Source organism: Scleropages formosus, chromosome 2 (assembly GCF_900964775.1).
Source record: "Scleropages formosus chromosome 2, fSclFor1.1, whole genome shotgun sequence".
NCBI lineage: Eukaryota > Metazoa > Chordata > Actinopteri > Osteoglossiformes > Osteoglossidae > Scleropages > Scleropages formosus.
In genome coordinates, this window is record NC_041807.1 from 37,077,575 (window position 1) to 37,104,658 (window position 27,084).

The 27,084-nt window shown below is 42.4% G+C and overlaps 3 protein-coding genes across 8 annotated transcripts in view; 1 reads left to right on the forward strand and 2 right to left on the reverse strand.

Moving 5' to 3' along the window:
- Positions 1 to 1,121: 1,121 nt before the first annotated feature.
- Positions 1,122 to 7,053, reverse strand: rer1 (retention in endoplasmic reticulum sorting receptor 1). Of its 3 annotated transcripts, XM_018736526.2 has the most exons (8): positions 6,732 to 6,996; positions 6,068 to 6,149; positions 5,104 to 5,191; positions 4,741 to 4,845; positions 4,305 to 4,404; positions 4,038 to 4,116; positions 3,315 to 3,450; positions 1,122 to 2,780 (listed from the first exon to the last, which is right to left on the reverse strand). In XM_018736526.2, exons 3-8 carry the CDS (start codon positions 5,182 to 5,184, stop codon positions 2,691 to 2,693), a joined length of 591 nt encoding a protein of 196 aa, XP_018592042.1. In that variant the 5' UTR covers positions 5,185 to 5,191; positions 6,068 to 6,149; positions 6,732 to 6,996; the 3' UTR covers positions 1,122 to 2,690. The 3 variants fall into 3 exon arrangements, with proteins under 3 accessions (XP_018592042.1, XP_018592040.1, XP_018592041.1); XM_018736524.2 differs by lacking the exon at positions 6,068 to 6,149 and having other exon boundaries at positions 6,732 to 7,053; XM_018736525.2 differs by lacking the exon at positions 6,732 to 6,996 and having other exon boundaries at positions 6,068 to 6,365.
- A 2,168-nt stretch (positions 7,054 to 9,221) lies between these two features.
- LOC108924937 (myo-inositol 2-dehydrogenase-like) lies at positions 9,222 to 20,037 on the forward strand. 2 transcript variants are annotated; one of them, XM_018736609.2, is made up of 10 exons: positions 9,222 to 9,288; positions 9,422 to 10,175; positions 13,688 to 14,206; positions 14,615 to 14,685; positions 14,943 to 15,051; positions 15,146 to 15,276; positions 15,505 to 15,612; positions 16,697 to 16,815; positions 17,062 to 17,218; positions 19,076 to 20,037. In XM_018736609.2, exons 2-10 carry the CDS (start codon positions 9,934 to 9,936, stop codon positions 19,219 to 19,221), a joined length of 1,602 nt encoding a protein of 533 aa, XP_018592125.2. In that variant the 5' UTR covers positions 9,222 to 9,288; positions 9,422 to 9,933; the 3' UTR covers positions 19,222 to 20,037. The 2 variants fall into 2 exon arrangements, with proteins under 2 accessions (XP_018592125.2, XP_029105659.1); XM_029249826.1 differs by having other exon boundaries at positions 9,278 to 9,316.
- Positions 20,038 to 22,736: 2,699 nt separating this feature from the next.
- The window catches only part of tp73 (tumor protein p73), a 38,826-nt gene continuing 34,478 nt past the window's right edge, over positions 22,737 to 27,084 (reverse strand). The window contains exons 13-14 of one of the 3 annotated variants that reach the window (XM_018736591.2): positions 26,217 to 26,310; positions 22,737 to 25,454 (exon numbers count right to left, since the gene is read on the reverse strand). In XM_018736591.2, the coding sequence (XP_018592107.1) occupies positions 25,128 to 25,454; positions 26,217 to 26,310 (421 nt within the window). In that variant the 3' untranslated portion in view covers positions 22,737 to 25,127. The remainder of the gene's footprint in view (positions 25,455 to 26,216; positions 26,311 to 27,084) is intronic. The other 2 variants (XM_018736590.2, XM_018736592.2) reach the window with 2 other exon arrangements.

The following is a 27,084-nucleotide window of genomic DNA, read 5'->3' on the forward strand; positions in this document are numbered from 1 at the left end:
CACACCTACGTCTTTCCTGATAGTCACATAAATTTCCATCACACCTTGTGGCATGAAAATCTATGTTTCCCATCAATCAATTCTACTGAGCCATTCTTCTAAGATGTTCCAGCAAAAACAGTGAACTCAAATTAAAAATCTGCACTTTCATAATCCTCTGTGTACGTCTTCACCTGTGGTATGGGTGGCACAGCAAGTAGCGCTGCTGTCTCACAGTGCCTGGGTAGTGTGAGAAAATGTGGGTTCAGTCCCTGCTCAGTCTGTGTGGAGTTTGCATGTTCTCCATATGTCGGTGTGGGTTTCCTCTCACAGTCCAAAGACATGCTGTTCAGGTTCCCCATAGTTTGTCAGTGACACAGAGAGAGTGTGTTTCACTGAGGCATGGATGAGTAGCCCCTTGTAAGTAGTGTATCTAGCAATGTAGTCACCTTGGTGAATAAGGTGTGTGTGGGCTAGTAACACTACATAGTATCTGTTGTAAGTCACTTTGGACAAAAGCATCTGCTAAGGGATTAAATGGTAAAATGTGCTCCTGTTTGAATTGTACACACTTTTACCAAATTAATAAGTAAATGTGAAGATGATGACAATGTGGTTGAAGAAGAGATTGCGTCTTTTTTCCTTAAATATGATGTTTTGGGATTAATCAGCTTCTGAATGCAACCAGGCTTAGTCGAAGGATCTGGGGCAAATGAATACAGCTCATCACACCACTGAAAGTAATGGAGCTCATTCACACATATAAGGTCCAACAGCTGCTCATTAACTTGTGGGCTGGCACTCATGTCACCCCAGCGATGAGAACGATACCTAAAAATCCATCATAATTTCCCAAACAGGAGTCATGTCTGGATACACAATGGTGTGCATCATAACTAATTTGACAGAATAGTATTTTAAAATAAGTCTAATTGCTGAATAGCACTGTGTAATTGTTTTCATCCTTGAACAGAAGTCAAATATATCCATAAAATATGTTCCTTCTGCTACATTTTCAGTTAAGTATATACCTCATCAGCCCCTAAGAATCAGGGGGTGGAAGAAAAAACAAACCCAAACAACACCTGGAATACAAATACTTATTAAATATAAACTGAAAGTTTCTTTAATAGCAACTGGAGTGAAAAATTACATTTTGGAAATAAAATCAGGTCCCTCCCCCCCAATTCTGAAGCACAAGAAAACCCAGTAATAACAACATGCGAGTTCATCTGAAAAAGTTTCCACTGTTTCATGACACTTGCATATGTAAAAGAAAATGTTGACACCGTCTGACAACTTTGTTTCAAACCAAACAACCCTTTTTGAAACATGTTGCACAGGAAAAGAATGTTTTGATCCTTCACAGCAGTGATTATTCAGCTTTTTCCACATTTCCCCCCCCCAACCACATGCCTGAATATCACAACTACTTTTTGAGACATATATATGTGAGCCACTAATTTGAAATGTCATTTGCCCAGTAGAATAAACTCCATATTTTAGCCCTTTCTCAATGAACTCAAAAGAAGCAATAAAATCAGTTCCTTTTTGGAAAGGACTGCTGTTTACCGGAATGATGACGTTGTGCCAGAGTACTTTTTCCAATTAGGGCATCGCAGACCTGTAAAATGTAGTACTGAAGCATGGTATACCACATCTCAATAGGAATGTATCCAGAGCCAAGTGTCTGACAGCAATACTCTTCAACGGGGGAAATTTAATAAAAATAAAAAAAAACAAAGAAAAAAACTGCCCATAAAGAGCTCTAGCATAGTAAATGGATCCCGTAAAGAAAAAAAAAAATCCCACATTGCAAATGAAACCACCCAACCCTCTTGTATGAAAATGAAGATGAAATCTTTTCCCCACTATGGAAATGCTTTGGTCAAAAAGTATTTTTTCCAGGCTATGGGAAAAACACATAGCAGAACAGTCCCCCCATTATGATAGACCATATGCTCTCCTGAAGTCCGCATGCAGGTCGATCTTAAACAAGACGCATCCGAACCCACAGCACTCTGAGGCAGCCGAGGCATAAAGGCAGAAGGACAATGTGACACACACAAAATAGGACCCTGAAATCTGTGCTTCTCTCTGACCATTACTACAAAAGACACTTTTTGACACTCTTACCGTCACAGGGAAACTATATGCAAGAAATAATACAGTGGAAAATAGTGTATATGGGTAATTAGAGGCAAATTTAAATTTGGCAACTGTGAATAAACTAAAATCATAATAAATATCTACATGCAGAATAATATTTAAATATAATAACATTCTAGATTAGCGGGCAATAAAATGGAGTTTTAGTTATCTGATAAAATCCCTGAATATCACAGGATGAACAGCCTCACCAGTAGGATAACGCGGAACACAAAAGTGGGGGTGTTTCTACTGTTGAGATTAAGTTATACTTTATAACTGCCCCTCAAACTGATTGTTTTTTGAGGCCAAAAAGATTTACTGTTGCATTTACCTGCAGAACAGGCAGCAAGTGTTTCCTCGAAAATCGCCACACAAAGTTCTTTAAGCAAAGGCAGTGCGTAATCTCCTTTAAAGGGAAAAAATAAAAATAAAAACTGTCCCCCAGTTCCTTATCACTGTCACAATGGATCAAAACGCTCTTCCATTTTTTGTATCAGAAACTCCCACCTGATCTCCTCCTGTTTATTCCATGACAAATGTTGCTAAGTCGCCAGAAATTTTTAACTAGCAAAGGTTTTCCCTGTGTCTTCCTTGCCTTTGTATGTCCTCTTCCCATGTGTGAAGGGCAGGTACCTGTACTTGATCATATGCTGCAGAAAAACAGAAAAATTAAAAGTCTTCATTCCCAAAACGTCTAAAAATATAAAAGCTATACAAAGTTTCAGTCAGTTAAATCTGAAGCTCTTAAAGTGGGGTCAACGGTGGTCTGCGTTGTCCTTCAAACGGGCTCCAGAATATTTCTTGTTACCGATATTCTTTAATATGTTTTTCTGACACCTTTGTCTGAGGCAACTTACACCGTTAGATACCTTTACAGAGATTTACCCATTTATACAGTTGGGTATTCTTACTGTATCGACTCAGGGTAAAGTACCTTCATCAATGGTACTAAAGAGGGAGCGATATTGAAACTGGGGACCTTTAAACTGCTACCCAACAGCTCTAACCGCAATGCCAACTGCTGTTCCAAAAACAGGGCAGTAACATATTGCAAGACACATTTTTTGAGGCTTTACTAAAGTGTACTGCATTTCAAGATCAAGCGGTACACAAAACACCTAGGAATAACTGAACGGTTCTCTTCAACCCCACAGGACTAGAACCGCGTGTTGACGCAAGGTTACCTTTATCTGCCGCTTCATGGTGATACAGAAGAGCATGATGAAGTACATGACGAGAATGGGCCAGAACACTGGCACGTTGAAGGCTTCGAAAAACGTGCAAATCATTGCGATGACGATGCCTTTTGTTGCTGAATGCCTAAAATAGAAAAAACAAAACGCACCAAATTAGACATCCAGTAAGATCAAACAAAACAGTCTGGCTGTTCTGTGCAAAACAACAGCTGAAACACTACTAGTATCTACAAAGACAGCGCAATAAAATATGTATAGTTACACCTTGATTTTAATTACAAACCAGGCATAAGATATCGGTTTGACAGCAAAGTTCTAAAGCGTTCAGACTAATGCAACTTCAGGGAGCAACTGAAACCTCAACACATTATGCAGTTCATTCATTCTCGTTAAATAAGACTTTTTTATGTGTATATTGCACTCTGGGGACTGCAGCGAAAGGCTGTGTTCACTTTTATCAGTACACACTGTGGGAGGTGTACATGTTGGCACCTGGGGTCAAGTACCAGATTCCCATCTCTACTGTAACTAAATAGAAACAAAATCTCCAAGGTCTGTGGAATGCTTACATCATCATCACAAATGAAAGCCTAAACTAGCAGTCCACGAAGGCCCTTTGCAACACCGGGGGAAAAGAGAAGCGCTGCCTAAGGGTCCCCAGTCTTCAGCTATGACAGCGACACACCATAGTCAAGTCACGAAAGGCCTTACCAGAACTTGAACTCAGGTAGCCTCCTAATGAAAGGTCGGAATTCTTCATTCTGCTTCGTGGGCAACGAAGGACCTTCGTCTGGTGGAGAAGCACATGGAGTGTTTGCTGGATAAATTCAGTCTGGGGAACATTCTTTTTCTTACATTTTGCCTAACTCAACCTGGACAGTATATGTGTGTATATATATTATATTACACAGAACACTGCAATGAGGGATCAAAAATAGGTGGTCTTCCTGTAACCTTCTTGCAATATTTGTAACTTGCCTGAATCGTCCAGTAGTGATGGGTCCACTTTTGGGGACAAGAAAGCAATGAATAGGTTGAGATGATAAATTCCCAGTGCGTACGTGACTATATACCATCCCTGCACAGATACACAGAAAAAAAAAAAAAAAAGCACTTGAAGAAAATCAACTGAAGGCACAAACCACACACACAAACCGGAATAACACCAGTCTCCCAACTAATTAAAAAGCAGGACCTAGAGGCAAGACTAACATCTTGGTACTGATGTTTCTGAACCGCTTGTCCCATACGGGATCGTGGGGAGCCGGAGCCTACCCAGCAACACAAGGCGTAAGGCCGGAGGGGGAGGGGACACACCCAGGACGGGACGCCAGTCCGTCGCAAGGCACCCCAAGGTACTGATGTTCAACTGCATTAAAAGAAAAAGTTAGCCAAAAAAAAAATAAGATCTTACCTGTAATATATAGACCCTTATCATGTAGATGAGCACTAGCAATAGAGTGACGGCCCAGCGGCCTACAGAGAACGGCGTCGACCTGTCCAGCCATGACTGATATACCTGTAAAACACACGGAGGTGGGGATACCATCAAAAGCTGTTACTGGCATAGTCAGACAAAGAATTCCTTGTTCGTTAGAGAAAACACATTTGAAGGAAACTATTCCGATTACTAATATCTTAAATGAAAACGAGAGACAAGGGCAACGCTGTTGCAGCGAAAATATAAAATGCTGCACGGCCTCTAAGCGTTTCCCCGTGATATTCTTCTTTTGCATGCGAACAGAGGGACTCTGAAGGTGTCGAGTGTCGCGGGGACCTGTCCGAGTCGCGTGAAAACCATCCCGATCACCGACGGCTTCCCATGGATGCTCTCTGCGCTGCTGTCTCCTTCCGACATTCTGCCTCTGTTGAACAACAGTTAGTTGGATATCACATATTCAGTGTGAGAGAGAGAGAGTGTGTGTGTGTTCCACTGATGTATGGATGAGTGACCCAGTGTAAGTAGTGTATCTAGCAGTGTAAGTCACCACGGTGAATAAGGTGTGTGGACCGATAACACTACATAAGAGTTCATTGGAAGTTGCTTTGGAGAAAAGTGTCTGATAAATAAATAAATGTAAATATTCATATCCACATGGTGCGTAACTTGTACAGTTTACTCTTTTATGTAACAGGCTCTTTTACACAATTGAGTTCAAGATAGGGGGGCACAGCGGGTTTAGCCTGCGCCTGCTCTCTGGTGGGTCTGGGGTTCGAGTCCCGCTTGGGGTGCCTTGTGATGGACTGGCGTCCCGTCCTGGGTGTGTCCCCTCCCCCTCCAGCCTCAGTGTGCGTGTGAGTTCAAGGTAGGTGCCTTAAGACTGTAAGTCCTATGATCTGTACTACTGACGTACCAACTCCAGCTGGCGGAATCAAACTTTAGTATCGATCCAGTTAAACATTAACAAGCTGTAAAACACTGTATTTGTGACCAAAGAGTAAACCATCCAAATATATAATATAGGCAGGTTTGTGTTACAAAAAATTAAACTAAACTTCAGAGTATTTAACAGCTTGAACAGAAGGATCCGAATCTCCCCCTTAAACAAAAGAAATAATTATTACCCACCTTAATTTAATTTAAACGTCAAGACTGACTGAGAAAAACCGTAGCAAGACAATAATAAATTCGTTTATTAATCTCAATGAAAAATGTGTTACAGAACAGTACGTGACACGACACCCGACATATGCTATCAGTTTAAGAATAAAACAAACACATTAACTCAAAAATTACACACCTGATTATGTTTGACGGTTTGGTTCGACCGGGACAGTTTTGTTAAATAAATTAAAAAAATTTGACCAGAAAAAGGTGGCAACCTGGCAACCGGTGGGGAGAGAAAAAAAAAAAACAAAAAAAAGAAAAAAATCAGTACAAATTTAGTCAAAATTACCGATCTCGCCTAACTACACTAAATTAAAACAGTCTTTTCTGAAGTCCCGTAGCTACTGAGCCAGAACATTCATCCTCATTGTGATCATTCAGATAGTACTGGATTTCTTTCATACCATCGACCACAAAACGACCCCATCCAGTTTGTAGTTCCTCTTTGAGCTACTTCCGGGTTGTAGTCCATTAGCGCTAGCTGTACAACTCAACGTAAGGCAAGTGAATCCGTGCAAAACTACAAATATGGAAGCTTCCGCCCACACGAATGAACAACTCACATCCGGACGAAAAAGCGAACAACTCACTTCCGGTAAAATGTGATACGGCGGCGGCTTGACAGTTGAACGTTCGATGCTTGAACAAATATGATACGAAAGCCTAACAGAAGATAAACCCTTTATTCACTGAGTTCTCCGCTCTCTCTGTCAACGTGATAATGCGCAACACATCAGTCACACAGTAGACGATAAAACCGGCATCCTGCACGGCACTAACTAAAGCATTTTTCTTACCTGCAGCTGCCGCTGTGTCACCACGGCTTGGATCTCGTGCCCAATGGGATCGCGTCAGCGCTTTCGCTGGACTACCGACTGTACTCCAGGCACGACTAATAGAGCTCAGAAAGACAACAGTTTACGTTTTATCATATCCCGACTCAAGATGAAGTGTAATTAAGGCCGTACCCTTAACTTTTTTGATAAATGTTCTTCTTCTGACTGTTAACTGTTAGCTGTGTTTCAAACTAAAAACACTGCAAGGTTATTGGACTACAGTGCTACGAACTCTCAAGGCTCCCGAATGTGACGTCACGCAGACCGAACTCAGACGTCTTCCTATTGGACAACTAATGCGCTATGGTGAATTCTTCACTAAACACAAGACACCTGTTACGCCAAAGGAATTTGCCATAGTTTTTGATGCAATACCTTCAGGTGTCATCATGTTGTTCAGAAACCAACAGCCTTCTTTAACTCCTGCCACTCCAAACCTGGACCTGTGTTCTTCTGCTGTGGGGCAGATCTGTTTCTCTCCCAGTTTCCGCAGAAATAACAGCGATCGGGGCCTTGTTCCAAAGGGATGCTATTTCAGTGCCGTATGTGGTCCCGAACTAGAATAAATTTATTGATAATATCCCTTGGAAAAAGGTGTGGACGTTACCTATGAAATTCCTTTTGACTAATAAAGTGAGGGAAATCTCCTATAAATTAATTCACAAAGTTTACCCAAGTAAGTGCTTTATCCTGAGACTTAAAAAAGACATCAACACCAGCTGCTCACTTTTGTGAAGGTCCTTTAGAAACAGCTCTCCATCTGTTTTGGTTCTGTCAATACCCACAAATATACATATATATAAATTAGTACTTGATATCATCAGGAAACTCTGGTGTATTTGAATAGTGTGTAAAGGTGGCATAGTGTTCGGGGCCGTAGCCTTTCACCTGGAGTGTCCTGGGTTTAAATTCCACCTCTACCTGTTGTATTACTGAGTAAGGTATGTATCCTGAATTGGTACAAGAAAATTATCCAAGTGTATAAGTGGGTATGGGGGGAGGCAGGTAGCATACTGGTTAGAGCTGCTGCCCTTGGATCCAAAGGCTGCAGGCTTGATCCACACCTCCACATGCAGCACCCCTGAGAAAGATACCCACCCTAATTGCTCCAGTAAAAACTACCCGGCTGTATAGATGGGTAAATAATTGTAACCTTAAGACTGTAAGTCGCTTTGGAGAAAAGTGTCAGCTAAATGAATAAATGTAAATCTGTGTAAGCGGCTTACCATACAAACCCAACACTTCAAGTCAACTTTGAGAAAATGATACGTTAAATGAATTAAAACACTAAACACCCAAAAAGAAAAACTCTGATTTGGGAGAAGTATTTTGCAAAAATGTGATGATTTATCACTTTAATGGCCCAGCAGGTTTGTACAGATGGCTGTCGCTATTTCGGTGAATAGTGGTGATGATTGTCGGGGCCCATTCCTGGAGAGGGCCCACAAAAATTCCAGATGCAAATTATTTATTTTCTTTATAAGGGTGGAGGTCCTGGGGGGTAGCAGTTTTTTCCAGGAGGCACATACAAGAAATCTGATACAGTGATGTTCATTCATATACATGTGACATGACAGTATTAGAGTATAAAGAATACAATATAGAGAATAAAGTAACAAAGCATGAATAAAATACACAAAATAATATTCAAAGAGTGCAATTACTTGCATGTACAGTATCTATGATCACATAAATAATTTGACCATAGAAATAGAAATATATATAAATATAAATTAAATATGAACAATTATAAATAGGCTGAATATTTTCAGTCACTATTTTTTATGAAAACCTTTGCTACACAACCTACTGACTTGAAATTTAAAGCTCAATATATGCTTTGCCTGTTTGTATGTTATTTAAGAACACCTTTGTTCTTCGAGCCACAATTCACTCACTATATCCTGATGTCTGGAAAGTTCAACCATTGAAATTTAGTTGCAAAAGTCTATATATATACTGCTCACTAAAGCAACTTTATTTCAGGCCAAAAAGCCCATGTACTATCTTGAACATTTCAAGTTCTCATCGAAAGAAACATTTCTTAAGGCTTATTAATTCTTGGTAGTAGTACATCACAGAAGGAATAAAAATTAATGAGAAGACTTAATAAAGATTAATAAATGGTACGTTTAATAAGGTTAAAGAAAACATCAGAATGAAAAAAAATAATAATAAGGGTTAAAAATTAATAAGGAAAAACTAAGAAAACACAGTACTTGCTTTGAAAACGAGTTAGTAAAGTTAGCGTAGGAAAAAGGTAAAAAAATAAAATGTCCTTATTAGAATGTGATACTCCAGCTCGGATTCTCCTCCGTTTACCATCTCCCACAGCGTGTGTGTAACTGCACTCTCGTCCTGTGTACCATAGTAAGAGCGAACAGCAGCGAGGTGCAGGCGGTGAGTCCGGGTCCCCGAGGCCTGCAGTTCCGCGCACGTCCTGAGGGGGCGCTGGAGCAAAGGGGACGCAGCTAAAGCAGAGGCAGGGGGCGAAATGTGGGGAGGAAGTAAACAGCAGGTGAGCAGGACGGAGAAGCTGCAGCGCTGTGCGTCCGAGAGAAAGACCGTGTTTTAGAGTGCGAAATAGTCTAATGGCGTGTGTGTTTCTTAAAACACACGATAACTGTTTCTCTATACTTTAATTTGTTTAGAGCGGGCAGCAGGAGAAAAAGGGGGCAATCGAATCATCGGAGCGCCCATCGAGGAGGAGGAGGAGGCGGACATGAAGGAGGGCTCCCCGGGGGGGAAACGGTGTGTTTGTCCGTCTGTCGTCGAGGCGCAGCGATGGACGGTGCGCGGCGCAGGGAGGAAACGGCAACGACGGAGCCCTCGCGACGCGTAAACAGCGGGACAAAGCGCGAGGAGGAGTGAGGCGCGTGAGGAGTGGCGCGCCTGTGGGAGCCGAGTGCGCGAGGGCCGGAGCGCGCGGGGAGCGGGGCGCGCCGAGAGCCGCCGCCAGATGCGGGGAAGGAGGGCGCTCGACCGGCAGGCCGCCGCCGCACCGCGGTGCAAAAAAAACGATTTGTTTAGCTAGCAAGCTAATTGCTAGCCGCGCCACTTCGACATAACAGCAAGCGGGAGACACCGCCGTCCGACCGCGGGCAGAGGTCATTTATTTTCCCGCCCATTTTTAATGTAGTAAGGCTGACGAAAGTCGCGATAGATGGGCCGCAAGAAGAAGACGCTGCACGACTACGCGGCCGAGTTTGGCGACCTGGCCGTCAAGAGGCACCTGGTGGAGCAGCAGAGTTCCGGCGAGAGGAGCCTCCTGGAGGTGCTCTACTGCAAGGCGTGCGAGATCCCCGTGCGGGTGCGCCGGGACCGCATCCTCGAGCACCTGGCCTCGGCCAGACACTACCGCAACCGGCGGCTCGTCAAGACTTGGGACCGGAAGGAGGTGCACGTGTGAGTGAGAGGGGCTCCTCGCGGGCCTTCGCGCCGCAGCTGGACACGCAGGGCAGGCAGCGATCGGAGCTGCTGCTGTGCGGGAGCAGGAGGCCCTTACGGGCCCGGTACAGAGTTGGTTACGTGGCTGCACAAGCCGGGAGAGATACAGTGGTGTCTGTGTGTGAAAAGTCTGGGATACCTGCTGCGTATCAGATAATAAGGGGAGAGATACACTCACTGCTGGTGTCTGAAAAATCTGGAGATACCTGCTGTGCATCAGATATTATTTAAGGGGAAGATACACACTAGCCTCCTTTGTTTTGCATCAGTAATTTAGGGGTACTTGCTGCTCATCAGATATAAACTGGAGAGACAAACTAGTGTTAACTTTGAGAAGTCTGGAGATACCTACTGCGCATAAGAAATGAGTGGGAGAGGCGTACGGGTTGTAACTGTATGAAAGATCTGCCGGATACCACCTGCTCACCATGTATAAATGTGAGATACAAGAGTTCTTAGCTTTGTATCAGTGATCGGGGGATAGCTACCACTTCTCAGATGTGAATGGGAGACTCACTGTTTGTATCCCAGGCCTGGAGATACCTTCCAGTTTTTATACAGTGTGTAATCAAAGCGTTCAAAGACTTATTTCAAAGTACAGACGTTTCACTGTGCTGTACCCTTTAAAGGACACTCGGGAGTCATATAATAAAAAACTGCTGCAAAGAGTTATGAAAATGTATGCCTTTTTTATACAATGGGCTTATTATTCATTAGAGTGGCTTTTTTTTCCTTACGGATTACGTGATCAATACTTCCACAACGAGTATTTTGTTCAGTGCAGCAGCTTGTATGAGGCACTTGTATCTACGTCTCAAACCCAAAGGTTTTTGTCCCTCAGTGATGTCAGTCTTGGTAAATCTAGTGTTTTAACCTCATTCAAACAATGACCCCTAACCTAATGTACCAGTAGGGTTCAAATGGTGCTGTTTGGGCTCCTCTTCTAATTTTGGAAGGGGATGGATATACCTTTAAGCACTGTATTAACATGGTCATGCTTGTTGCATTAAAAAACCAACCATAGGTGCTTCCTACTTTGCACACTGACAGTCTCAGCCAATCACAACCATCGATTACGGTAAATCTAATATCGCAACTGAAATGGCTAATTCTGTACTGTTGCCATTAATTCCTTTAGCTGAGGCTTTACTGCAGAGCAACTTAGTGTTAAGCTGCTTAGAATTATTGACCAGTTTATACAGCAGGGTAATCTTTACTGGAGCAGTTCAGGATAAGTACCTTGCCCTAAAGGCACTAAAGCAACGGTGGGGGGGAGATTGAACATTTGTTAGTAACATATCTTTGTACTTTGCAGAGTGAGACACACAGACAGTGGTTTTGTGAACGTTATTTACATGTATTCATTTCGCAGACGCTCTTCTCCAAAGTGACGTACATCTCAAAGAAAATAGTTTGTGTATTACATTAGGAGAAAGACGTAGCTGCAGATGTGTGATTCTTAAGTACATTATATTTCTTCTTAAACATCCGTGTGCCAAACTATCAGTGTCTCCTAGGGTGTACCCTGTTTCATGCCCTCTGTTTTCTGGATAGGCTCTGCACTGCCATGACCCTGCACTGCACCAGCAGTTATTGAGAATAAATGAATGAATGAAAATACTATAAAGTTAAGAATAAACTTATAAGTTAGAAATATACATTTTGTTAGAAATATTGAAAATGTTGGAATTGTGATCCGATTATTTTTGTCAGCAGGGCCTTCATAAGCTTTGTAAGCTTCATAAGCATGGGTCGCAGGTAGCATGGTTAGAGCTGCTGGCTTTGGACCTAAAGGTTGCAGGTTTGAGACTCACCTCCAGCTGTACTATCCTTGAGCAAGGTATTTACCTTAAAAAAAATTGCTCTAGCAAGAAATTACCCAGCTGTACAAATAGTAAGTCACTTAGGAGAAAAGTGTGAGCTAAATGTAAATTAGAAATAATGATAATTTGACCCCCCTGAGAGTCAAAATTTGCTTAACGGGTTGATTTCATAGAACAAATTAACCCCATTATCTCTGGAATGGGTGTAATCTCCCGCACACGACATGCTCTTCAGAAGCAGCGGGGGAAGTGTTAATCTGTGAAATGAATAAATTGTAGCCCTACATTCTTCTGGATGTTTGGTCTAATTATTATTTTCTGTGCACACGTAGTAAATCGGCTGATGGGAAAACATTTGATTAAACATTTGGGAAGGCCCTCTGTAACATTTAGGGGAGCACAACATGAGAAATGCTGGAAGCCCTGTCCTGTCCTCGCATTAATCGTTCCTCTTTAAGCAAAAAGTTTAGTTACATGTATTGTCAGTTTATAACAAAATGAATAGAAATGGTAGTAGCAGGTGGTGTAGCATTTATGGCAGTCGCATCGCAATCTGGAGATTCTACGTTTGAATCCCACTTCTGCTATACTACCGTTGATCAGGGTACTTATCCTGAATTGATATGGTACTAATATACTTCTGTATAAAAGGATAAGTTGTAGTTACCTTGGCCATTTAACATTATAAGTCATCTTGGATGAAAGTGTTTGATAGGAACCAAAACAGAGAACAGTATTCTATCAGATACCATTAGATGGCAGTAAAGCTCAATATTGTGTTAGTTCGTACATCCATGAATATGCTGTGTGTTTCTGGGGAGTCACAGATTATGAATGCAATTGTCAACATACTGTATACTGAAGTTGTATTTAGTACTAACCAATATTTTTCACTCATAAGCAAAGAAAGATGAACTGTTTGTTTAAAAAAAAAAAAAAAAATCAGAGTGGGATGACAGTAGTACTATGAAACAAATATAATTGTTGTTTAATGGATTTAAACACCTGAGAACATAACATGAACATTTATATACTTTAGCAGTGGATTTATGATAATGCATTTTAGCCATTCATTTAAATTGTCCAAATCTCTACTTGTCCTTGAACAGGCACAGTCTTCAAGGTGGGTTTACGAAGAATATTTGGCACATTGCATCATTGTGCATAGATAATGTAGTTTTTGGAAATTAAAGATAGATTAATAGATTAATTCCTTTCAGCATTCCTGATACTTTAGTTTTATGTAATGTAATTCCTTTCAGCATTCCTGATACTTTAGTTTTATGTAATGTAAATTTAATTTTAGACTGAGACCCTAACACTTGAAATATACTGTAAATCTGAGGCATTAACCTACGATTAATTCTCTGAGAATAAGCAATGCATTGTGCTTCAGACTCCATATGCTTTTAGGATTTGTGCAACATCTGCCTGTGATACAGTTCAAACCACAGGGTTCTGATGTGCTTCTGCTTAAGCCAGTTAATTCGTTTTAAAACCATGTGCTTGCCACTGCTTCCTATGTCAGGTGAAAATGAATACCACATAATGCAAAATGAAGTACGTGGTGTAAAGCGTGGCACCTGTGACGACCTGCTTCCTTTCTGCCGCAACTGAGAGCATGTCCTGTGTTTTGGCTCCGTACAGGTTGCCAGAGATGGATCCCCAGCCCAGTTCACCTGGGCAGCTGGACTCCACGGCACCCTTGACCTTACCGTCCGTGCAGGTCTCGGCAGGAAACCACTGCTCTTCCACCAGCGTCATGTCCCGTCTGTGCACCCCTTCCCAGGTAGGACCTACTGTTCACTCCGGTGCTGCCCCCGATGGGAAGGGCGTGGCCTCCTCCCGCGCCCCCTCGGTGTCTGTCTCTCGAGCTCAGGGTGCAGGGCTGCCGGCACTGGGGCCCAGCCGGTGGCTACTGCCAGCAGATTGCCCCAGCTCTGGGAGGAGCCGGCCCGTGGGCACCGGTGTGGGATTGGCCTTGATCGGCGCAGCCTCTGGCTGCAGGGCCCTGTGCCGCAGCTTGCTGGAGGAGAGCTGCTGCCACCTGCTGTATGTAGTGGAGGACCATCGCTGGGACGTGAACGGCTACTTCGGCCAGGAGCGGCTCGCTCACACCAGGCTGCTGCACACTGTGGACATGGATGTGGCTCTCAGTGACCCACGGTAGGTCAGGGACCTGTTATTGAACCCTGAGTTCATCTGCTTGGTTCTGTGATGATCCCTTGTGCTAACTGAGCCTGAGCATTTTTAAGTGTCTGTTAGACAGTTGTTGCTGGTTGCATGTCTGGGGCTCAGCATTGCTGACTGTCAGAGGAAGATATTGGTTGTCTGAGGGTCATTGTTGCTAATTGACTCCTCGGATCATTGTGATTGGCCGTCAGTGGATGATCCTTGCTGTTTTACCGGCTGGCTCAGGCCAAAGGAGATTTTGGTTGAGCTGATACTTTGCCATCTGGGAATCCTAGCATATTTGTTTTTTTTTTTCACAATTATATTATTAATATAATGTAAAGGAACAAAGTTAGGTTGTGGCTGCAGTAGTGATGAGCTTCCTCTGTTTTTGATTACTAGGGTAGCGGGTGTGGTGGTCTGCTCTCCCCCAGGCGATGCCTCCCCAGTGGTCCTCCGTGCCTTGCGTGCAGGTATGTAGAGCAGGAAGTGTGAAAAAGTTTGAAATTGCATGGCTACATCATATTTTTCCAGTAGTTTTACTTGAAGGAACCCGCAAAAACTTGCACGTACATAGTAGCTTATAGTGATCTTATTGTGAAAATATTAATGTTTTTATTAGATAACGGAAAGTTTAAAAAAAGCGTTCAACATTCTTTAAACTAATAAATAAATTAAAAAAACCAACCAAAAAAACATGGGATCCCATGGGAATTGTTTTGTCTTGCAGGTAAAGGTGTATTTTGTGAGAAGCTGCCCAGCTTAGACCGCTTTGTTGCGGAATCCTGTTTCGAGGAAGCCGAAATCCGAGGAAGACCACTCGTGTGTGGGTTCTACAAGTATGCAAGCCTTGCTGCCCAGACCTAGCTGAACGTGTATGAACCTCCACACAGGTGTGAATTTACAGTGGGTGTGTACGTATGGCTCTCGTAGACGTTTCGACCCAGCCCTGCAGTACTTGCACAAGCGGGTGAACGAGAACGACAGCCTTGGCAGGATACAGCGGATTTCGTCCATCACCCGCCTCTACCCCCATCCCACTGTGAACAGAATCAAATCATCTGGTATGAGGATTAAGTTTCGTTTGCGGGCAACTTTTCTTCACGCCTTGCATAGCAAACGAGACAGGATTTTCTATTCTGCTTTCCATACTTCACTTATTTTAGTCAAAAGATCTGTTGACTTCAAATTGAATGTTTGAGTTATGGACAATGCATATTTTCACCGCAGGACTGCGGTCATACTGTTGAGAGCTGTAATCCCCTTTTGGATGAAATTGGTTCTCTCTACAGGCGGGATCTTCTACAGCTTGGCGGTTCATGACATCGATGTCATCTGTTGGCTGTTGGGAGAACGGGCTCCAGACACCATCTTTTCCTTGGGTCATGCCTTCTGTGCAGGTAGAGCAGACTGTTCCTTGCTCCTTCCAGTGCCAGTTGGCCTCCGGGTTGCTGTGCAGCAATGGGATGCTATTGCAGTGAAGCTGACCTCGTGCTAAAGGGCTTGAGCAACGTTTAAGTGTGCTTTAATACAAAATATCGATTCCTCTTATCCTCAAGGCTCCAAATGACAGAAAATATAGCTAAAAGGTTTGTGCTGCAACTTTTGCATGATGTTTTCCTTGGAAGAGTCGGCAGCGGCATCTCGTGCCACAGAGCATCAGAGAATCAAACGTTTTCCATTTGGTTTATTTTTCATTGCATTTTGTTCACTAATTTGTTTTCATAAAATTGAGAGCAAACACAGCCTGTATTTATGTAGCCGGCCAGTAGGTGTCACTACAACACAATGCGTCTTAATTCAACTTGCTTCTAGTGTTCACAACTGGTGTCTGGTGTTTCTAAATGTTGGTGTTCAGTAAACAGATGAAGTGTTCCTCTTGGTTATGGGATGAGTTGGCCAACAGTTGGGACTGAATAATAGTTTGTGGAGAACCTGTATTTTTACTCAGTTTTACTTTCAGTTCAAACATTGGGAACACTAAGCATTTTGCAGTGATAGCTATGTTAGAAACTTAGAGGCTTTATGGAATAAATTGAGGGATTTCTGTGTTAAGCTCTTGTTTTTTGGTTAGAGGTAAGAGTGACTTCTGAGTTGCAAACAAAACAAACTTAAGCCTTTACACAGCCACTACTCCTGTATTGTATATAAATGTTTGTTCCTTTTTTTAAAAAAAAAAAATTTGTAGAAAGGTGATCAGAATTAGTCTGCACTGAGTTTTGTGCACCTACTTGTGTGATGAACATTGGTGCATAAAGTGGAAACAAACAAACTAGGTTTACTTAATCACATGTCTGCAACTGTTTCCCTTTCTGTTAATGTAATGTACAAATTGTATTTTCTCTAATATGTACATCACTTTGGAGAAAACCATCTGCTAAATGAATAAATGTAAATGGACAGTCTTCTTGTCACAGTTATGTTGTGCAGCCATGGTAGGAGTGAATTTAGAATCCTCTTCTCTGTGTGTGCGTGCGTGCACAGAGCTCGCTGCCCTCAATGATGCCGACTCCATCTCCATCTGCATGAAGTTCTCTAGCGGTGCTGTGGCCTCCCTGGATGTCAGCCAGCATTGCAGCAAGAGCTGCGACCAAAGACTGGAGGTGACGTGTGATCACACGCTTGTTCTCTTGCTGAAGGCAATAAAATGTTCTAGTTAATTCTTCACTAGTTGTGTGTGAAAAATTGGGTTTGAAATGACCTGGAAATACTGAAAATGCGTAGTATTTTTTTTTTTTTTCTAATGCTGCTTTATATTACACACCATAAAAGGGGGTTTTAATACAGTTTGATTAGTTCTATTAACTCCTCCACAGCACTGTGTTAACGTTTCCAACCATCTACACCAGGTCCATGGGTCCGAGGGCTCCTTGCAGATGGAGAACAAGAACCCCCTGGGCATCTCAGACTTCAGCTCCTCTCCAGCCCCACGGCCCCAGCTTGCCATTGACCGCTTCCAGGATGCCTACCGTGAACTGCTGCGGCACTTCCTACGGACGCTCAGGGGTCAGGTCACGTGAAAATGGCCAGATGATGGCTTCTGTTTGTTTTGATTTTGTTCTGGATTTGAACCCGTGAGCTGGAAATGGGCACAAGGAACACCAGCAGTTCGGTCTAGGTTCCTTTCCTGTAACTCGGATCATTAAGTACAGAATGTGACCGGTGGTCTTGTGTCAACCTCATGTTGGACTTACAGCTCTCCCATGTTGTGTGTTTGCAAACCTGCAACATTTCCTTTGGCAATCATTAATGACTGAAACTTTGTGCTGCGCTGAGTTAGTATATGGGGGTGCGGTGGCGCAGTGGGTTGGACCGGGTCCTGCTCTCCTGTGGGTCTGGGGTTCGAGTCCTGCTTGGGGTGCCTTGTGACAGACTGGCGTCCCGTCCTGGGTGTGTCCCCTCCCCCTCCGGCCTTACGCCCTGTGTTGCCAGGTTAGGCTCTGGCTCCCCGCTACCCCGAATGGGACAAGCAGTTCTGACAATGTGTGTGTGAGTTAGCATACATTGCATTGCGCTGCATTAATTTAGATTAAATATGAGTTGAAGTGAGTTTGAGACCCCCACAATCCTGAACTAAATAAGCGGGAAAATGAAGACTGGACGGATGGATGGATGATTACACCATGTTATTAGATAATATGAAGTCTAGTGGTTAGAGCTGTTGTTTAACAAAGTTAAAATCCCCATTCTTGCTTTAGTACCCTTGATGAAGGTACGGTCAGGCGTCGATTAACGACTGACCGCATCCGTAACGGTGGTCCCATAAGATTATAATGGAGCTGAAAAATTCTTATTGATTAGCAACATCGTAGTGCAGCGTGTTACTCACACGTTTGTGGTGGTGCTGCTGTAAACAAACCTACTGCGCTGCCAGTCGTATAAAAGTATAACACGTACAATCACGTACTTAATACTTGATAATGATGATAAACACCTATGTTACTGGTTTATATATTTACTGTACTTATTTTACAGTGTACCCTTTACTAATAAAAATGTTTACTGTAAAACAATGTGCTGTGTTACACCGGCAGCAGCGTCATAAATCTTGTTTACCGCGTCTCTTGATTGCATCGAGGCTACACCATCTAGGTTTAAGTACTGTATGATGTCCGCACAACGATGAAATCACTTAACAATGCATTTTTCAGAACATATCCCCGTCGTTAAGTGACGCATGTCTGTACTTATTCTGATCTGATTTAGTAAAAGCTAAAAAGCTGAAGAGCTTATTCCTGCAGAACAGCTATTCTTTCACCGAAATAATTCCAGTTAAGAACCGTGCTGAAGATTACAACAGAAATATTTTTGTTGGTTCTAGTCCTAACTCTATATATTTGTGGTACCTAGAGTATGAATTTTGAAAAGATTCTTGAGGGAAAAATTTTGTGAAATGGTGGTCTGCATGACGAAGGACTCTGTTTTAGTACCTAAAGGTGATGGTTTATCATCACTAAAAGACAAGTCAAGGTCCTCTTGGCCATGTCTTCCTGAATCCATTGTAAGAACTAGTACTGATCCTATTTAAATTATATATAATGCAGATATCATGTTCCAGGAAGTGCAGTGACCTTTTTTAAAAAAAAATAATTTCGGTTAATTTTGTCTGTAGTTTAACCTCTTTTTCTAGGGCTGTGATAAATTGTCAGAGCGATAATGTGTTTGTGGAAGTCTGTATTGGGAAGAACAATTATTTTTGGTTAGAATTTAATGTTGCTCATTTAAATATCGGTAGGTTTATGGATACAATGCAAAACTGTGTCTGTGGATGAGTGTCTACTGAGTCAGTGAAGTAGCGAGTACCGTGATTGATGTGTTCGTGCAGCATTCAGCAGGCTCTGACTCGCACGTTGTCTTCGGCAGGAAGGGAGGCGCCGTTCTTCACCAAAGAGCAGTACCTGTGGACGGTGCAGGTGGCGGCTGCGGCCGAGCAGTCGTGGAAGAACGGTTCAGCGGTGGACTTGCGCAGCGTGGTGCCTGACACCGCTACCGTCAAGACCGAGGCGTGACGGGAGGAGCCCTAAACCACAATGCCCGGCTGAGGGACGAGACTACGCGTCGGTCCACACCTTGGTCCGCATGTTCCCATGGGAACAATGAGCACACGGAGGGAATCGCTGCAAGACTCGGCCTCTTAATCGGATTGGGAAACGGGCAAATGAAAAATCATAACCGCCATCCCTTTTTGTGTTTCACCCAAACGTCCTCGGACCTGCCCGGCCATTCCTTCACTTATCAAAACAAACTTTTCCTCCTCTTCCCACATCCGAGGTCATTCCCATTAGAGCGACTTTTGTCTGGTGTGGACAAGAACAGACGAAATCTGAGCTTGGGTGACATCACTTTAAGCTTTCTTAAGCTTCGCCATCTTTAAAGATAAAGCTAAACTAAACATTCCTCAAGATCAAAACGGACGGTTGACTGAAAGTGGTCCTTTTAAAGAGGTTTCACCCATTTTTACGTTCTGTACATCGAGACGTTTGATGCTTTTCAAGTCTTTGTTTGCTGTATTGCTCAGCTGAGTGATGTTCTGAGTGAAGTAAGAAAATAGGAACAGCGTGTTTTAATAGTTTTTGTATGAACTATCATTTGATTTCCTGACATGTAGGGTGTGTTTTTATTCTTAGCCATAAGAACACAGCAGATCTTCTGTTAGGCTTGAACCTGCAACCATCAGGTTACGGGTCTCTCTTTCGTAGCCACTATACCACTTGCTGATCGTCTTAAATGATATTATCATGTCTTGGTGTCCACAGCTATACTTGTCAAGAAATATGTCACCGCGGTGAGAAAATGAAAAATGTTTCATATGAAACCCTGAAAAAGTGGTCTGATTTTCCCCCCAGCCCCCCTCCCCCCCCCCCTTTTTTTTTATTTTTATTTTAAATGAATATCCTGCTGCTATTATTTAAGGGTTGGAGGAAAATAATCAATATTGATCATTATTAATTGTGTGTGTTCTCTTAGTAAGTGGCCCTCCAGGATAGGCTCCAGACCACTGCAACTCTGCATAGGAAAAGTGGTTACTGATGATGGATGGGATGGATGGTTCAGTTAGTTTGACCTTTTCACAAATGTTCCTTTAAACATCTTTTCAGCATGGGGTTTATCACAAGTGCCTGGAATTTATCAGATATTTTGGGGGTGATTTCCTTGCTCTTAATTCTAATCACTGTATACCTGTCACATCATTTCAACTTGAAAAGCTGTATTCTATGTGTTTGTGTGAGACATCTATTTCACTTTGGAATACGTAGGCATATTTGTACATATGTGTTTGTGTCCAGTTGTGTCGTTACTTTTAGGTTGTTTCGATAATTCAGTTTAATTGTGAGAAATATATTCACGGATCAGTGTATACCTTGAATCCCTTGTCCCATTTGTCAAAACTGTCATGACTTTATTTTAGTGGAAACGCACTCTTTCTCGAGCAAATAAATACATTATTAATTTCTTAGTGTTCATAGTTAAGAGAGAACAATTTTCTGGATTCTTTGTTCAATTTAACTTAATTTGTTAATCTACTTTGCTCTGATTTACCTATTTATACAGCTTGGTTATTCTTACCTTTTCAATTCAGGGTAAGTACTTTGATGCCAAGAGTACCACAGCAGGAGGTGGGATTCAAATCAAAGACCTTCAGATTGCAAGACGACAACCCAGTACTCTACACCACCTGCTCTTATGCAGACTCTGTGCTCATGAAGGGTGAGTTGCAGATCATTAATTTCTTCCATCATTAGAACATGTTTACACCCACACACACACACAATGTCTGCAACTGCTTGTCCCAAGTGAGGGGTCGCAGTGAACCAGGGCCTAACCGTTCAACACCGTGCACAAGGAGGGAGGGGGAAGGAACACACCCCAGATGGGCCGCCAGTCCACCACAGGTACCCCAAGCCGGACCTAAACCTCAGACCCACCACACAGCAGGCTCCGGCCACCCTGCCGTGTCACTGCGTCCTCAGAATATGCTTACTTTTTAATTTGTCTGTTGTTAGCAGCCCTGGTCCTGTATTTTCAGTGTCGCAGTAAAACACCCACGGAGAAGTGTGTTTGTCCAAAATGTGTTTTGGTTAGAAAATGACAGATTTGAGAGTATCAGTTGTTTAAATAAAAAAAAAGTATTAGTTTTAATGCTGCTCTTTTGGTATCCACTTTCTGCATTTATTTAAATGTAAGCTTTACTCAAGATCCTACATAAATATACTTTGCTTTATTGTTTTGAGCCTGGTTTTTCCTAAATGAGACAAACACATTGGCTTCTCAGCATATAAAACCAACTGGGATCAGAAGTGTGTTTGTAATTTTATTGGATTTTTTTTTTTTTTTTTTTTTGGGAATGCTAAAGTCACTTCTACCGCTGAGTTACTTTTACCACTAAAAAAGCTTAATACAGACATTGCTCTGTTCAAAGGTTAAGTTCTGTAAAAACTTGAGACAAAAGACTAATACTAGCCCTATCCACCCATTATCAATAACTCCTTGGGTCATAGTGGTCCAGAGCCTATTCTCAAAACGATGTGAGGCAGGGTACAGCATGGACAGGATCATTTTATTATTTTTATTAACTTCAAATAACATTTTCAGAAACTTTCTTTTTTTTAATCACCATGACCACCTATTCAATCCCAATTGCTCACTGCTTCATCCAATAAGCACATCCAGTATTTGTCAGCTTCTGTCCACTTTGTTTGGTTTAATCAGTACAATCATTGAAAGCTTAATACAGACGTTCAATTTATTTACAGATATAACTATTGTAAATACAGTACTTTGCAAGACTTTGTTTAAACGTTTTATAGCTTTGAGCGGCGCTAAATTTAAAACTAAAGTAAGTGAAAATTAAGTTTATAGTTAACTCAAACTCCTGTTCACTGATTCATCCCATAAACATGTGCAACTAAGGTGGTCCCACACTTGTTTTTACACACACACACACTTTCTGAACCGCTAGTCCCATACAGGGTCGGGGGGAACCGGAGCCTACCGGGAAACACAGGGCGTAAGGCCGGAGGGGGAGGGGACACACCCAGGACGGGACGCCAGTCCGTCGCAAGGCACCCCAAGCGGGACTCAAACCCCAGACCCACCGGAGAGCAGGACCGTGGTCCAACCCACTGCACCCCCCTCACTTGTTTTTACTCTGTGTGCATTTTACTACCAACTACTGGCCAGATGTTGAAATGCAGGTGGTTTTTGTTGCAACAGAAGGAAAATTTAGAAAACAAAGCCAAAGAAAATGCAATTAATAAATGTATTTTAACAAAAATGTAACTCAGATGTGCGTAAGAGGAAAATCTGGTGTACATACTATCCTCTTCACAAACACTTGCTGTTGGATGAAGATTGCAAAAACATGATGCATTTATAAGTGCGTGCAAAAATTCATGTCTACTCTTGCATTACACACTGTGTATGTCTATTAGACATTGTAATAATTAAGAATAATGGGTTCTAAATGTTTTCTATAGTTTATCACCTGCTAAAGATTAAACATTTGACGAAAGACAGGACTATAATATCAGAAGTGAAAGGATGATTGACGAGAGTCAAAAGAAAAGATTCAACACTCAGTGGGTTTCCGTTGGGGTATAATTGAGAGATAAATATGGAACCTTGCCCTGCAAGGAAGTTTAATACACCATAAAAACAATGCAGTACGATGTTAGCTATGCATGGAAGTATCAAAACGAACACATATCCACAACTTTTCATACATGAACACCTGTGCTTCATTCACACTGCCAGCTCACACTTAATCCATATTTCTTTTAAACGCATTTCTTCGGAGAATAAAAAACACAAGGAAAAAAGACTCTCCTCTCTTGTTTTCCAGCTGCAACATGCAAAGAAAAATGCAGGATGGCTTATAATGTGGTGGACTGGAGGGGGGGGGGGAATACCTCAGTTTTATCAAAATGCTAATATGTAACCACTGTCCTGACAAAAAGAGAGAAAACTCATTGAATTCAGTGTCTGTTCACCTGGGACATTTCATCAGAGTTATATACCACACTGATTAAATGTTTTGTCACCTTTCAGTCAACACATTATTCCCAAAAAACCAAAATGATCTCCAGGTTCAGAACTGCAGTGTTTCCTAAATCCTGATTAGAATCCAGTTTTACTCAATTCTTTTATGTGATGCTTTTCTTTTGAGGGACTTATGCTTGGTTTCCACACCAAACTATTTACAGTCATTTACCATTTATACAGTGGGATAATATTTACTTGATCAAGGGTACTGCAGTAGGAGCATGATTTCAAACCTGGGTCTTTCAGTTACAAGGCAATAACTTTAAGCATCACGCCACCTGCTGTTTACTTCCGCATAAACAGGCCAGAGTCCTGAATAACATTCTGGTTCCCATGACATTAAAACACGTTCATTCGGCACGTTACAAAAGGAAGCAAATTACATCAGTTTCTCAGCCACGTGAACAGAAGTACATTTATAATTTGTATTGATGTATATTACAATAATATAATACAGAGTGTTCTGTATTGACCAATACCAATTGTTTTTAAGGTTGTTTGAGTAATAAGTTTTGTCTAAAAACAATAATACTGCATTTAATCCTTACGTTTCAGTCTAACAGCGTGTCCAGGCGGTTCATCCCTTTGTCATCCTTACTAGTTCTGATTCCATCAGGTAATAAGATCACACACACAACACCTGGAGCCAATTTACCTTGTGCCAGAACTGCTATGCTCCAGAACCAGACCGAATGATGCTCGAATGTCAAAGGGCATTCCCATAACGAAATGCCAACGCAGATTTAACAGGTTACTGGACACATTAAACATCTACATGATCATACATGCAAAACCAACTTTAAGAAAACACTCATTTGTCCTCAGACTGAGCTCCAACATAATACATTTAAACATACAAAAGAACACTTTCTCTCAAATGGGGAAAAACCATACACATGTATGTATATATATCTAACACATACACACTGAGAAAGGTAGGGAATAGGTGACAATTTGTTTTAGGAATACATTTCTCCATCTCAACTGTGGCAGTTTGTTAAATAAATTAGATCATACGTACTCCTGAGACCCAGCAAAAAAAAAGTTTTTGAATGTTGTTTGTACGCTTTCCAGGAAGTTACTCAAGCCCCACCCCCAAATGTAGTACGGTTTAAAAGCACAGAATGTCCTCTATAAAATGCGTCAGGAGTCAACATTATACCATTTACACCTTGGGAGATGTGCTTAAAAAAACCAATGTCCCCTACAGTGGACGAAAATGAATGGCTAGGTCTCAGAAGGTTATACGAAGGGTAAAGTGTGATGACGCTAGGAGGAGGTTTGATGCATCATTTTACAGATTTTTTTCTTTTTTTTTTTTTTTTTAACAGGAGAGGAACTAAACGACTACGCCACGCATGGGAGGAGCTCGTCAACGCACTGTGGTCCTCCTGCTGACGCAAGAGGTGTCAGAGAAGCTTCAGAGTTCAGGATTGTGGTTGAACCACACCTGAGAGGATTCATGAACGTGCTTTGGAACTTTCTCCTCCCGCCGTCCTGTCGGGGAACGCGTTCCAGTCTCAAATAGATGGAGCCATGGACCGAAAACAACCCCTGGCAGGGAGAGTTAAGGAAAACGCTTTTCCATATTCACGGCAGGTGCCTTCAGAAAGCGTGAAGCACTTGACAGAGCACAAGGGAGGGAATGAATGTAAGCACATGGGACTAGAATTATTTAAAAAGTCCAAATATGGAAGTGCTTTATTAAAGGAAAAAAACCCTTGTGGAGGGAAATGAAAAATAACGACGGTTCTTGCGTCCAGGCTTAACGTACATGTCAACCGTGTGCACGGACGGTCCCCCATTTTTTTTCTGAATCCTTTCAGTCCTTAAATAAGTGGTATAAACGTGGTTAAGTATGCTAAAAAAGGGCTTAGTGGACATCACTCTCCGTGAACTCCTCCTTGATGGAGTGCTTGCGCGCTTTACAGTCCGGCATGTCAAAGCCGAAGTCGGCCCAGTCCTCGGCGGCACCGGGGCCGCCCCGGTTGGGAATGGTGATGGTGTGGCGTACGCGGAAGTGCACGGCCTCCATGACGCGCTGCCGCTGCAGCTCGCCCGACGGCCCGATGGCCATGGTGGCCGTGTTGCTGCTGGAGCGGATGAGCTGCTGCCCGTAGTCGTGGCCCTGCTTCATATCCTGCAGGCCCCGCCAGATGGCCAGGCGGAACTGCTCCGGGATCTTCAGGGCACCCAGATCCTGGCAGGAAGCAGACACACGGCTGAGCCTCACTCACATCGCCTGACCCAACAGGCACAACCAACAAACATGCTGATCGGCCAATGACTGCGCAGGGCAACAGGTGTGACCTGTCAATAAAGCGACCAACTTCAAATCCGTACAAGAGGTATAACCCATAAACATGTAGATCCACCATGAATATTTAAAGCAGCAGCACAACCCATCAACAAGCCCAACCGGTATAACTGCATATGGCAACAGCCATAAACAATCGGCTCGCAGATCAAACCCAACTGCAGACGGCAAGGGCTACAGCCAATCAAAACACTGATCAGTCATTAGTGTGTAAAAAAAAAAAAAAGACACGGATCAGCGATCAAACCTGACTGCAGGCAGCAACAGTCACAACCAACGAACACACCGCTCAACGATTGAGTACAACAAACAGGTACAACCAATCAACACATCGATGGACCATAACGACATACAGCAAAAAGGGACAACCAATCAAAACACATGTCAAACACTCCATGCTGAAACAGGGACACTCACTCGACACGCTGATCAATCACAATTGAGCACAACAATTAGAACCAAACAGCACGTCGATCAGCCAAAACTGCCGACGAACCAGAGCAATATACCTACCAAGAAACTGAAAAATTATGCATTTCACCAAGCATTTGTGCAACATCATGCTTTATTGACACATTTTCATTATAATGATACTCAAAAAAGTGAGGATGGGGGAAAGCAAGAAGGGTGGAGCTGGGTATTTACCTCCATGGACAGGGTCTGGAGGTGGTACACACTCTGTAGGCCTTGGGACGTGAAGTAGTCAATGCAGTTTTGGCATCCAAGGCTGGTTAAAAAACTGTTCAGAGAGAAAAGGAGTCCCGCTGAGACCAAGGGGCCGATTCCTCGTCAAATACAGAGCCACCAAACATGAGAGGTGGGGAAAAAAACAGGCCGCTTTCGTGCGGTACGGAGCCCACGGCGGAGAAGGACTCAACGGAGACGTTTAACTACTGCCCCTGGGCTAAAGACGCATACGGTGACACCTAACGCACTCCCCCGCCCTCCTGTAGGCATCTGCCCAGAACTTCTTCGAAAACAAAAGTATCACAAATGAAAAATTCAGAGCTGCTAAATAACGGGTACCATGGATACCGCTATGTTTGAGTTAAAACCTTTTTCTATTCATTACCTTCCCCCAAAATCTATGACCTTCACTTCTCTGCTGAGGCCAGTACAATTTAATAACAATGCATGCATTTGCATTAATGATTCATAACGCTTTTTTGTTTCTGGAATTTTTTTTTTATTATAAATACAAGGGTGAAAAAAAAAATCTGGTCTACACACATCAGTTTATAAACAATTGATCATATGTGTATAATACAAAATGGGAAGCATCAATAATTCCATTTGTTCCAACAGGTGTTTAGCTGAACATGGTTTTTTAGTACAAATATACAAATGATGCACTTGGGTGCTTTTACTACTTTTACTGCAAACAGTGGATGGAATGACAGAAATTAAAAAAAATCAGTTTTGGGCATCTGAAAAAAGACAACAAAGGATAATGATGGTGCTCTAGGTATCTATACATTAGGTATGCATTAGGAGCACTTCATAACTTACACTT